At 52.5% G+C, this 13,462-nt stretch overlaps 1 protein-coding gene across 3 annotated transcripts in view; it reads left to right on the forward strand.

Moving 5' to 3' along the window:
- NGEF (neuronal guanine nucleotide exchange factor) overlaps nt 1–13,462 on the forward strand; it is a 95,370-nt gene that overhangs the window by 55,082 nt on the left and 26,826 nt on the right. For 2 of the 3 annotated variants that reach the window (XM_045559612.1, XM_045559614.1), the window contains exons 4-5: nt 6,405–6,547; nt 12,102–12,409. In XM_045559612.1, coding sequence (XP_045415568.1) covers nt 6,405–6,547; nt 12,102–12,409 — 451 coding nt within the window. Of the gene's footprint in view, nt 1–5,458; nt 5,722–6,404; nt 6,548–12,101; nt 12,410–13,462 lie in introns of those variants that run through there. The other variant, XM_045559613.1, reaches the window with a different exon arrangement.

Here is a 13,462-nt window from a genome sequence, read left to right on the forward strand (position 1 = left end):
CTCTGGTCTTGTTTCTTCTGTAAAATAGCCAGATCATCTCTAAGCTTTCTTCCACTTCCAGAAATTCTCCCTCAAGATCAAGAAAAATTTTACAAACATGAACAAGAACTTTGAATTCACTTTGCTTCCAATATTTAACGTTTATAACCCAAAGGAAGAAATAATCTTTAGATAAAATACCTAAAATAACTAAATTTTTAAAAAGCATATCATCGATTTATTCGCAAATATTTATAGGGCAACTACTATGCGCCAATCAGGTATAAAAATCTGGAATATTTATCGATAGTTTATTTTGTGAATGATTCAAAGCAAAGTATCAGCTAAGAAGAGATTTTAATAACAGCCTGCCTAATACGCACTAACTATGATAGAAAATAGAACATGTGCAATTTAACTTCAGGTTAGATGCCTCAGAACTCAGTGACTTTCTAAACTGACTTTATAATTAGGAAGATATTTTTAGCTTATTTTTCGATTGGAAGATGTTATCGTACTCATCCTAATATATGTAATTTCACTTTAATATTTTCTGATTTTTTTTTAAATGAACCTTTCTTTTTGGTGCAGCAGAGTGTGAAGTGACAGCCCCCATTAAGTGTTAGATCTAAGGGTGCATGAAGCCACGCGCCAGGCGGCCCTACAGACTGGCCAGAGAGTGCCCTTCCCAACCCTGATGAGGGACGACTAAGACACCTGTGGAGCCCCCAGCTCAGTGCAGGGACATTAACAGGGTGTTAACAGAGCCTCACAAGGTGGGCAGCGACCGCTGGTTACACAAGGGAAGGGCCTGGTGGGGACGCCCCAGCACGCCCCAAACTGCAAGGGAGGACTTTACCAGAGGGAGCAGAGTCCCAGGGGAGGGCATGGCTTTTGGAAATGCCGAGAGCCTTGAAAAGTGTGGCGAGGCCAAAGCCTCAGAAGAGCTGGGGAGGACCGTGTCCCCGGCCCCTGAAAGCTGGCGAGTGAGTGGGGCGGCCAGCTCAGAGCTGCTACAGTGTGAGGAGGCTGGGCTTTGCCTGCAGGTGATGGGATTCCAACCCAGATGCTTCAGCAAAGGAGGGACAAAAGCAGACCATGGTACAGAAAGGGACAGAGAGAAGGATGGGAAGGATGGGCTGGGCAAGGAGAGACTGTAACAGCCCAGATACCAAGGAGGGGGGACTGCTTTGAGGGACTCTGGGGACCCAGGGAGCTCAGTGAGCCATCGGCACATGGGCTGCCAGAAGGTGCAGAAGTTGACGTTCGCTCTCAAGTTCCACTCGGTCTCCTGGTTGGCAGCGGGGGTCGGGGGAGACGGTGAGTGCCCTGCTGGACACGGAGTTCAGTTGTTTAGGGCAGGCTGCACACTGGATGTCGAATCCTCGCCCCCAAGGTGTTGGTATCAGAAGGTGGGGCCTTTGAGAGGTGATGAGATCAAGAGGATGAAGTCTTCAAGAATGCGATTAGTGTCCTTTAAAAGAGACCCCAGAGAGCTCTCAAGCCCTTTTTCCACCACATGAGGCTACAAGGAGAAGTCAGCAGTCTGCAACCTGGCAGAGGCCCTCCCCAGAACCAGACCATGCCGGTGCCCATATCTCAGACTTCCAGCCTCCAGAACTGTGGGAAACAAATTTCTGTTGGTGCAGGGCACACAGTGTATGGTGTTTTGTTACAGCAGCCTGAACTGAGGCAGAAACCAGCACTAAGCGGCGAAGGCACTGCTGAGCACATGCCCACAGTGCGGAAGTGGCTCTGGCAGTGGGCAGAGGCTAGAGGATTGCTGAGCTGCTGGGTAGAAAAAGCCTAGATTGCCACGAATGGAATTGTAAAGGCGATTCTGGTGAGAGCTCACCAAGAAGAGAGGAGCGCTGTAGAGGAAGCTTCTGTCGTCTTAGAGAATTCCTAAGTCATCACGGACAGATGGGTGGAGGAAATATGGGTGGTACAGGCTTCTCTGACGGGGTCTCAAAAAGAAACGAGGAGCATGTTCTCAGGCACGGGGGAAAAGCAGTCTTTGTTATAAGGTGGCAAAGAGCTTGGCTGGGCTGCGCACATGCTCCAGTGTTTTTTTTTTTTTTTTTTTGAGACAGAGTCTCACTTTGTTGCCCGGGCTAGAGTGAGTGCCGTGGCATCAGCCTAGCTCACAGCAACCTCAAACTCCTGGGCTTCAGCGATCCTACTGCCTCAGCCTCCCAAGTAGCTGGGACTACAGGCATGCGCCACCATGCCCGGCTAATGTTTTCTATATATATTTTTAGTTGTCCAGATAATTTTTATTTCTATTTTTAGTAGAGATGGGGTCTCGCTCAGGCTGGTCTCGAACTCCTGACCCCCAGCGATCCACCCGCTTCAGCCTCCCAGAGTGCTAGGATTACAGGCGTGAGCCACAGCGCCCGGCCTATAGTGTTTTGTAGAAGGTAGAAATTGGATATTTAGCTGAGCAAATTTCTGGGCAAAGTGTTGAAGGAGTGGCTTGGTTCTTCCTGGTTCATAGTAAAATTCAAGAAGAGAGAAATGATGGGAAGATGGAACTGTTAAGCAAAAAAGAAGCAGAACTGAAAGATTTGGAAAATTCTCAGCAGTTCCATAGTACAAAATATGAGAAAGCAGGTTTGGAAGGGAACACTAAGGGACCGGCCATTTGACAAGGAGATGCGCGCGGTGTGAACCACAGACTTAACCATCTCGACAAAAGCCAAGCATAGAGGTGGGCTTACGCCAGCAGACACAGTGCCAGCTGGGACTGAGGAAACTGAGAAAAGGGGACGAAGTGAGGGAGGGGAGGAAGGCTGGTGGACTTCTCAGACCCTCCAGGCAGGACCATAGAGCTATTTGGCTGTGAACACACGCTGTCTTCAAGACAAGGGAAGGATGAGCCAAAAAGTAATTCAGGACTGCCAGTGCCACCACAGGCCCGGAGTGCCCAGGCTGGGGGACAAGGCTGCCTCCACTTGATGTCAAAGGGCTTGACCCCACCCTGACAGAGAAGCACAGTATGGGCCACCACAGAGAACCATGGCATGGATGGGGCCACCATTCAGAGCCACAGGCAGTGCCCCACCAAGCTGTGGGGGTGATATCACTGCCTCAGTGGGCCCTGAAGGTGGGACCACCCCTCCAGTGGGTCTGGAAGGCAGAGCCTCAAGCCAAAGAGGGTTATTCTCTAGGCTTGAGATCTCATGGAATTTGCCTTGCTAGGTTTTGGACTTATCTGGGAACTGTCACCTCTTTCTTCTGTCCTATTTCTCCGTTTTGGAACTGGGATGTCTATCCTCTGCCTGTCCCACCACTGTATTTTGGAAGCACAGAACTTGTTTGGTTTCACGGGTTCACAGCTAGACAGGAATTTTGCCTCAGGATAAGTCACACCTTGGGTCTCATTCATATCTGATTTAGATGAGACTTAGGACTTTAGAGTTGATGCTGGAACAAATTAAGACTTTTGGGTTATTGGGGTGAATGAGTGTATTTTGCATGTAAGAAGGACATGAATTGGGGGCAGGGGTAGAATGTTATGAACTTGATGTTTGTGTCCCCCCCAGATTCATATGTTGAAATCCTAACCCTCAAGGTGATGGTATTAAGAGGTGGGACTTTTGAGAGGTGATTAGGTCATGAGGCTGGAGCCCTCATGAATGGGATTAGTGCCCTTATAAAAGAGACCCCGCTCCCCGAGATCTCTCCCTCTCTTCCCATCCTGTGAGGCTACAATGAGAAGTCAGCAGTCTGCAACCTGGCAGAGGGCCCTCCCCAGAACCAGACCACACTGGCACCCAGATTTCACACTTCCAGCCTCCAGAACTGTGACAAATAAATTTCCGTTGTTCATACGCTGCCCAGTCTCTGGTATTTCTGTAGCAGCCTGAACAGACTAAGACAGGGGCTGTCCAGCTGGAGATGGCCAGTGAGCAGATGAAAATGCAGAGGGCAGGAGAGGGGCTGCCCGTAGGTACATGGGTCCATGTGAGAGCATCAGGGAAGGGAGGTGTTTGGCTTGGGAAGGGGAAGACCAGATGGTTGTCTGTGATATTCTGAGGCCTTAAGGGCAAGATCTGACCTGAGGCCTTAAGGGCAGATCAGACCTGTCCATTCTGGCCCTTAAAGGGGAGCCAGGGCTAAGTGGAAGCTTTAGGAATTGGATTTCGGTCAACCTGAGCACCCTTTACTGGAGTCAGAGCTGGAGCTAGATGGAATGTGCCGGCACCCTGCAGGTGATCCCTCAGAAATCTGCAAAGCCGAATTCCCTTCCAGGCAAAAGGCCGCCTATTCCTCCTCCCCAACCCTTCCTTGATCACAAGTGCCCTATTCAAGGCTGGCTATGGGTTGATTAAAGCCAAGCAATTAATGAGTAACTGCATCCCATGCGCCATGAGCATTTGCATCCAAAAAAACCGAGGAACTTGTTAATTTAAACAAATGCCCGGTGGGTAGAAAGCGCAGAGTAACCTGCCCCACACTCCGGCCGGCACCGTTCAGGTATCCTGGGACCATAAACATAGGAACCGGCTCTGGCTGCAGACCCCGGCGCTGTCGCCGAGCGCCATTTAGCGGAGCGGGTTGACCTCCGGACACCGCGCAGTGTGCCAGTTGTCTCGCAGGATGGACTCGCTCTAGGTGTCCATGTCACATCTGAGCAGACAGCATTGTCGCTGAGCAGAGGGCCGGCTTGCCTCGGCCCACCTTTAGGACCTCGCCAAGCGGGACATCTGCCTCCTCAACTCCCCAGTTACCCTTTTTGCTCTTTCGTGTCCGCGATCGAACAGAACTAGCTAAGAACAGAACTAGCTAACACTAGGCGCACTTCCAAGAGTCAATGAGACCGGGCAGGGAAACCAGGCGGAGTTTTCGGGGACTTTGTTTCTCCTCCTCTCGCGCCCCCAAACCCAGCCCGGGCCCGCCAGGGTCTCGCGTAGCTGAGGGAGGCTCGTCCTGCGGCCAGACTTGCCGGGAGAGGCCTCCGTGCTGGCCCCCTCCCCACCGTAAGGGTCAGGAGCTGGCGTGCAGGGAGCCTCTGAGACCTCAGTCTCTGCCTCGAGTGACGGAGGCACCTCCAGCTGGAGGACCGGCTCGGGGCTGCAGAAGCGGAGTCGCTGAGCCGCATCCCTGCGGGGGACTGCAGAGAGTGCCGAGCGTGGGCAAGGCGGAGGGTCGCCTCGCCCGCACTTTCCAGGTGCGCCCCGCGGAGTTGGGACCGCAGGCCCCACCGCGAGAAGGGGGCGGGCAGGCCAAGGCGCGGCTCGCCGGCCCCCAGTCTGCCCTGTCGCTCTCCTGTCCTGGGCGCTGCGGCGGCGGGAGGAAGGCGCACGCGGCGGGAGGTCCTGGGCCCGCAGTGGGCGCCCGCGGGCCCCGGTCGCGCCCAGCCCCGGCGCCCCCGCCCCGCCGCCGCCCGGCCTCGCCCCCGCCGCTGAGCCCCTCCCGCCTCCCCCGTTGCCGTGGCAACCCCGGGAGCCTCCGGGCGCGCGCCCGCCCGCGGGAGCGCTCGGCAGCGGCGGCGGCGGCGGCGGCGGCAGCTCAGGCTAGAGCCGCTCGCGCTGCGACCCCGCTCCGGAGCCCGCTCGTCGCCCCGGCCCGGCTTCGGGGCACCCAGCACGGCCCCCGACCCGGCCCCTGTGCCCGTCCCGCCGCCAACCCCATGGAGCTGTTGGCCGCAGCCTTCAGCGCCGCCTGCGCTGTGGACCACGACAGTTCCACCTCGGAGAGCGACGCGCGCGACTCGGCGGCGGGACACCTGCCCGGCAGGTGAGGACGGACGGCCGTCCCCGCATGCCTTCTTCCCAGCTTGAGCCCCGGGCGCCGGCACCGACCTGTGCGGCCTAACCCCAGTCCCCGGTCCGCGGGCCCCGACCGCCCCCCACGTCCAGCCCTGGACCCCGTCGGGCCCGCACCCCACCCCGCGGGTGGTGAGTCCCGGCCTAGTCCCCCGGCACCTGGGCCCCTGCCCGGGGACGCCTCTCGCCCCTCGCCCGGGCGACCTGGGCGCGCGCGTCCAGCTCGGCGCCCCCTCTCCGCGCCGCGTGGCCCTGGGACGCGAGGATCGGGCCCGAAAGGGCACGGGGGCTGTGCGACGGCGAGGGACACAGAGTGGCCTCCTGACCGTGGGGCCCGTCGGGCCGGCGGGTAGGCGCCGCGCAGCGGGCAGGGTGCGCCAAGTTTCCGACGCCTGTCCGCGAGCTCCCAAAACATGAAGGTTTGGGCGGGCTGGTGTGGGAATGAATCACCCCGTCGCGCCCTGGTGCAGTGACAAAAAGGACCTGTGGGGCCCGCCCGGCCGGGAGGGGTGGCGGCGGATGCGGCCGCTGCGCCTGGGTCGGGGCAGGGTACGGCTGGCCCGCAGCCGCTTGCGCGGACGCCCCTCGCGAGCCGGCCAACGTGTGTCGTTGCTTAAAAATAACCAGCCCCTCGCCCTCCGCCCTCTCTGGCAGCCTGTCGTCCTCCACCCCGGGAAATGGGACCACGCCCGAGGAGTGCCCGGCCCTGGCCGACAGCCCCACCACGCTCACCGAGGCCCTGCAGATGATCCATCCCATCCCCGCCGACTCCTGGAGAAACCTCATTGAACAAATAGGTGGGTGTCCCGGTGGCGACGGGGCTTCAGTTGGGAAACTTGGGTTCCTGGAGGACTGTGGGGTCCCTCTGCTCGCGGGATGCCGCGGTGTTGCGTGTGAAGGAAGGCGTCTGATGTGGGTAAGGAGCGTTTTGGACACATTTGGTTCTAAATGGATCCACGGGCAAAGCTGCCACATCATAGTGCCGCACGACTGGGCTACAGCAAATGGATTTGTCCCACTCTGTGGAGAGGTCTACTCGCCCAGCCCTTTTCTGGGGGAAGGCTCTTTGTCCCCCTGTCACTTCTGCCAGAAAGGGGTGGAGCCGAGCTGCCGGGCTGTGCAGGAGGGGACTGCATTAGCCCCACCAGGGACGGGCCTGCGGAAACCTGTTAGCCACGCTGGCTGCTGGGGCGGGAGAGGAGATTTGGAGAGAGGAGGCGGGGGCCTCCTTGCACAGGGGAAGGAAAGGCAAAGTAGAGAAAAAGCAGAACCCCTAGAGGCCCCTTGGAATAGGAAGGGAAGCCTCTCTAGGAATACGGTGGGGAAGGGAAACCGAGGCTCAGCCTGTGTGCCCAGCTCCTACACAGCTGCAGCTGAAGCACCGTGAATACAGAAAGTGGATTGAACTACGTCCCAAGAACGCCAGCATGTGCATTAAAAAATAAAATTTCTAGTGACATCAAGCTAGTCCTCATGTGGTCACCTGAGGCACCAGGGAATGGATAATATGGGTTCCCTTATTCTGAAAATGGTATTGGCTGCTTAGAAAATCTTTTTATTCTTCGTTATCACAGCAGCCAACAGTCTATTCATTAAATAAAAATTCTAGGTTTGGAAAATTTCTTCCCTAAGTATATAATTATTGTCCTCCAGTCCCAAAGGTTTGGACAGACATGAAGTGTCTCCAAGGGGGAGTGGAGCTTCCTTTGCCACAGGAGACTCGGTGCTTGGGAGACCTTGCGGGGCCAGCCCACTCTTCCCTGGCAGGGATCTTTCTAAACTGAACCGAGAGGAGCTGAGCCCTTGCAGAGCTGAGGGGGTGGAGCACACACTGCATGCTGTTAAGCTGCGCTGACTCCAGGAATTTTGTTCCCAGTGGGGCCCCCCACTTGTCAGGCTGGGTGGTGGTGGTGGTGGCTTTTCCCTTTGTTTGCTGGGGGAGTGGAGAGGGGCTGATCTGAAACTGATGCCAATTGGGAAATCCTGTTTTTAAACAAAGACTCCTGAAAACCCCTTTCTCCCAGTTCTCTGCCACATGGCCCTTCCTAGTGAGGAGAGCCACTTCTGCCTTTGCATACACTGGGAGCTTTGCTTCCATCCTCTTGAAAGGGCTCCTCTTTGGCTAGGATCAGTGTCATGACTGGAAAGACATCCACTTTGGGGAGGAGATTCGTGCCTCCTCCCGTCTGCACTATGGGTGCGTGGAGATATCTTTCTAGGACACAGTGGCCCTGTCGGGCCAGTGGCATAAGCTTGAAGCAGGTAGTCCAGGCCCTGAGTTCTAGAACCTGCTCATTTGGGGCCTTAGTTTCTTCCTCTGGTAAGCAATAGAGACTCTGATATTCTGAGTGTGTCCCCCACTGCCTCTGCCAATATCTGCTGATGTCACAGCAAATGTCTTTTCTGGGCTCCTGGGCCTGACCTGTAGTAGGTGCTCAACAGATGTGTTGAGTGACAGCACAGGCGGCCCACCTGCATCTCATCCTTGGTAATAGACTTGAGGTCTGTGCTGAGCAGATCCCTGCAACAGCCTAGCTGCTTTCAGCTCTGTGAGTGCAGCGATTCGTTGCCAGGTATCAGGAAAGAACAGCAGGTTCCTAAAGACACAGTCTCCTTAAGGGGAAGAGAAAGTGGGGAGAACTTGTGGGCATTTTATAGACCAGTGTGTTGGATTTTGCGGTGGCTCCCACCAAAGCCAGACAGAATTATGTCAGAACTGTGAGTGGTGCGGTATACGACTGTCATTACAGTTGGCGGTGGCCCTGGTCCGTGGTGGATCATGGACTCTGAGACCCTGTGACTGGTTTCGCCTGTTTGTGTGTATGTTTGTGTGTGCCGTTGTTGTGTCTCACACCTAACACCATACTTGGCACACAGATGGTGCTCCCTAAATAATAAATGAATCCCTTGCCCTTTAGAAATTTCTGTTTGAGATTTAAAGAAAAAAAATTCTTTTCTGAAAGACAGATTTTGAATGACTCAGGGGGCTTTGGCAGGAGGAGCTGGGGGCTTCCCCTCCTTCTGGGCAGCCCAGCCAACCTGGTAGAGGTCATTGTCACATGAGAGGTGGGCACTGAGCCTCCGGTTCCAGCTGGGTGTAACACCAAGCGCAGGCTCTCACAGGCACACTTAGTGTCCTTGTAAAGTTGAGCTTACTGAATGTACAAAATATGAAGTGGAAAACAGGATATGTTAACAGTACACTGAGTACAGACATTTAGTCAGATGATATATGGTTTCTCAGGTACAGCAACCCTATTTGTATTGTAATCTGAATTTAAGGCAAATAAAAATAAAAGGTTATGGGAAATTGTTACACAGTGTGTCAGATAACTCTTTGTAACCACAGTAACTCCAGGAAAATTGGTGTCTAAATTCATATTCTGAATACCTCAGAAAAAAGTAGAAAGTTGTAAGAAAATTCTACAGTTACTTGTATTGAGAGTCTCTGGCTACAAGTCACAGACTGTCTAGCAAGAAGTGATCTTAAGCAATGGAGCCTTCCATCTCAGTTGACGGGTCCAGGGTTGGTTCATTCAGCCAAGCAGTCCCTCAGCTGCTCCACCTACTTCCCCTCCTCCATTTATTTGCACCTCGTGTTAGAAGATGGTTGCCAGAGCTCCAGGCATCATCACATCCTCAAGCAGCCATGTGTAAAAGCAGGAGGGGCAGTTTGTCTTCAAGTGTCTATTGGGGAAGGACATCTGTTTGAGCAGCCCTTAGAAGACGTCCCCTTACTCTCCTTCGCCAGTATCTTAATCTCTTCCTGCTGCTGTAACAAAATACCTTAGACTGGGTAATTTATAAACAACAAAAAATTTATTGCTCACGGTTCTGGAGGCTGGGAAGTCCAATAGCAAAGTGCCAGCAGATTTGGCATCTGGTGAGGGCTGCCCCTCTCTGCTTCAAAGATGGCACCTTCTTGGTGTGGCCTCACGTGGCAGAAGGGGCAAGGCAGCTGCCTTCAACCTCTTTTATAAGGGCACTAATCCCACTCATGAGGGCACAGCCCTCAAGTCTTAATCACTTTCCAAAAGGCCCCACCTCTTAATACTATCACATGAGGTATTAGGTTGCAAGATACGAACTGGGGCGGGGACAGCAACATTGAGACCACAGCAGCCAGGTTGTGCCGCAGGCCATGTCTGAACCCACCACTGGCAAGGGGGAGAGAACTGTCTGGCAGGTTTCTGTCAGTCTGCCTTCACTCACTTGCCTGAGCGCAGAATGGGTCAGCACACAAAACCCTCCCCTGGCAACTGGGAAGAAGGGGTGTGAGGGGACAGAGGACAGCAGCCAACGGCGTCTGCCACAGTGTGATTTCAGAAATCTTACTTTCACCCCAGCTCCCCGCACGGCTGGTATTTTTGTCTCATTTCAGCGTATGTATCACAGTGAGATGTTCAAGGTAAGATGTTCATTTACCCGTGATTTGCCCACTATGGTGTACACAAGACATATTATTGAGCCTTCGAAAATATGCCAAATTAGACACTTCTGTGAAGCTTGGAAACTGCATTTTTAAAAGGTATTCAACAAATACTTGAGTACCTACTATGTGGGAGAGACTCTGTGCCAGGCATTGAAAAGTGAATCCCAGTCAACCTGCGGAAACCTGGTTTCTTTAAACCTCTGTAAACAGCATCAGACTCTCGGGATGCTAATTAGCCTAATGTTGGCAACCGTCGTTGTATGTTACGCTCATCACCAAACTGACTTAGTTGATGTTAGACCTGTCTTCGTGGATCTTCAATCTGGGTTGCATAGAGTTTGATTTTCTTTTTTATTCCTTTGTCAAATTAATGTCATATTGTATTCAGCTAGAATGCATCATTAGAAAACCACAGGATCTTAAGTTTTGGCAGTTAGTGCTATGTTTACCTTAACATAAAGGCTTTATAATGTAGAGTTGTAGAGCATTGGAAGCCAACTAGTTTAATGCACAGGGTGGACTTATTAGATTCCTGTTCATGAAATACAATTTATCCAGCCACATTCAGGATTTCAGAGGTAGTCTGTTTTTCTATTTTTCCTTTTTCTACTGTTTAGATATGTCTAACAATTAGATAAAGAAGGACTAATACCTGATGTTTGTACTGCATTGTAAGAGCAAGTGCTTGAAGTATTATCTTAGGTAGATAAAATATGAAAATAATAAAAAAGAGCAAGTGCTTATCAAGTGGCACATTTATCCATATGGGACCTTCCTGGGACGATCATCTTTGTTTCCTAGACAGACACATCAAGGGGCCCCGGCTGCTCTCCTGAGGACCAGACCAGTGCGCCTGGTGCCGGGGCACATCCCAAGTGCTCCACCACCCCGTGCTCCTCGACTCTGCACCTGAGCTGTTTGCCTGGGTGTTACTCGTGACCCGGGGCCTGTCCTCTGCCTTGTAACTGTCCACTGCATCTGGCCCTTGGCCCCATCCCCTCCGCCCCCACCGGTACAGGTGCAGCCTCCTTCCTCGCTCTCCTGGGGGGCTGCGGCAGCCCGTCTCTCCCCAGTCCATGGTTCTAAGATGCAGACCAGAGCACCAGCTCGGAGGTCTCCTGGGGCCTCCCCCTTGCCCTCGGGGTAGACTCCTACCCCTGTGGCAGAGCAGACAAGACTCTCAGGTCAGACCCTTTCCTCCCGGCCTCCAGCAGGCGGGATCCCCTTCCCGTCCCTGCCCAGCCCAGCACGCCCAACACACAGCTTCCTGTGTGGAGAGAGAGTCCCTGTGCCCCCAGGTCAGGGCATCCAGTGGGGATGCCACGTTTGCACGGATTGAACTGAACCACCAAATCTCCTTTGAGACTGAAATGCATTTATTTCAAGGACGATTAGTCAGGGAAGTAAATTTGAAACTGTGAAAGCAAAAAAATGAATATTTCCCTTTTAAATCATAAAGTTGGTGGAATACTGTTTTTTTTACCCCCTTCAACATGAGAATTTACAACTGCTCCCTTTTCACAAATGAATATACTTGAGTTTTAATATGAAGCATTTAAGGCTATGGAAAGTATCCTGTTGGGATATTGAAACGTAACTGGGACATTTCTATCAATTTGGCTGTGAAGACATCAAGTTCTAGGTTCTTGTTGTTTGCCAAATATGTGTGGGAGAGGCATATATTTGTGTGATTGGATTTTGAATTTGTCTGGGCATTTCTTTATTTGTTGGGAAAAAAACTTACACATGCTGATCTTTCCCAAGAATGAAGACGACGGCAGTTTATGCTGTTGCTGAGTGTGTTCCCGGACAAAGCAATCACTCCTGATGAGAACATGCAGCCTGGACGCAGTGATCGAGTGAGTGATCACCATCTAAAATCTTTTTCCTCTCTTTATTCCAACGCCATTTGATTCCAGGGCTCCTGTATCAGGAATACCGAGATAAATCAACTCTCCAGGAAATCGAAACCAGGAGACAACAGGATGCAGAGATACAAGCCAATGCCGATGGGTCCCCGGCCATCGAGGACACTCCAGAGGAGGAGGAGGAGGAGGAGGAGGAGGAAGAGGAGGAGCTGCCAAGCCCACCCGAGAGGAAGGCTCTGCCTCAGATCTGCCTGCTCAGCAACCCTCACTCGAGGTTTAACCTCTGGCAGGATCTGCCTGAAATCCAGAGCAGCGGGGTGCTGGAGATCCTGCAGCCCGAGGAGATCAGACTGCAGGAGGTAACGTGGGGCCCAGGGCGATGGCTTGGGAGCTCTCAGGTGTTTGCCTTCCCCTAGGGGGTGAGGTTCCCAGGCTGGTTCACCAGAAGAATTTCTAGAACGTGCAGGAAAAAAAACATTATTTTACAGGCAACAAAAAATACCCAGTTACCTTCTAGGACAGCTCAGCCCCAATATCGAGTGTTCAAAGCGTTGCTATTTCATTAGGTAGTAAGTTTACATGTTTTACACCCTCCATTATTATTGCTGGGTTTTCCTGGCACATGTGACCACTAAAGCCCTAGGTGATGCTGAACTCATTGTGACTATAGAGTAATTCCAGGTATCTGTGGTTGGCAGAAATCTGCCATATTTCTTTGCACTATGGTCTTACCCTACAATTTTATTTTGGGGCCATTTGAACTTTGGATGAGTGGGGGCCCTAAAAGAAACCGCTCAGCTTGCCCACCCCCCTGAAGCAGTGCAGAAATCTGGAGCTTGTGTTTCGCACCCCTTCATTCGATGGTCCAGGCAGACTTCACTGACCACCGGTTAGACTATGCCAAATCGTTTGAGTTGCCTATCGGTTTGTCGCTAGCAGGGAGAAATAATCGATTATAAATTAACAGTAACAGAAACAAATAACTAAGAAATCTGTTCGTTTTGGTTGAACAAGGATTATTTGGGTATTAGAGGAAAAATTCGTGGTATAGATAGACAACAGTATAATGAGCAGGAAAGACAGAATGGTTGAGAGAAAATGAGTATGTGAGTGTGTGTTAATTGTGAAATTTAAAAAATGGTGCACAAGGAAAGCATGAAGAGGTTTGGTTTTTACCAGTGCTTGGTCCACCCAGATGCCATCGTGTCTCTGCTCTCATGCTCCCTCTCGCCCTGCCCTCACCCACACCCGCACCCCCAGCGCACTCCCCTGCTCCTCGAGCCCACCCTGCGCTTGTTCCTGCCGCAGCTGTGGCTCCGAAGGTTCTGCACTTCCTCAACTCCTGTTACCCTGCACTAGATGGCACAGAAACATTTGCTCTTGTGTATTTAAAAGACAAAGCAGTAGACTGT

This window comes from Lemur catta, chromosome 8, assembly GCF_020740605.2.
Source record: "Lemur catta isolate mLemCat1 chromosome 8, mLemCat1.pri, whole genome shotgun sequence".
NCBI classification, from domain to species: domain Eukaryota; kingdom Metazoa; phylum Chordata; class Mammalia; order Primates; family Lemuridae; genus Lemur; species Lemur catta.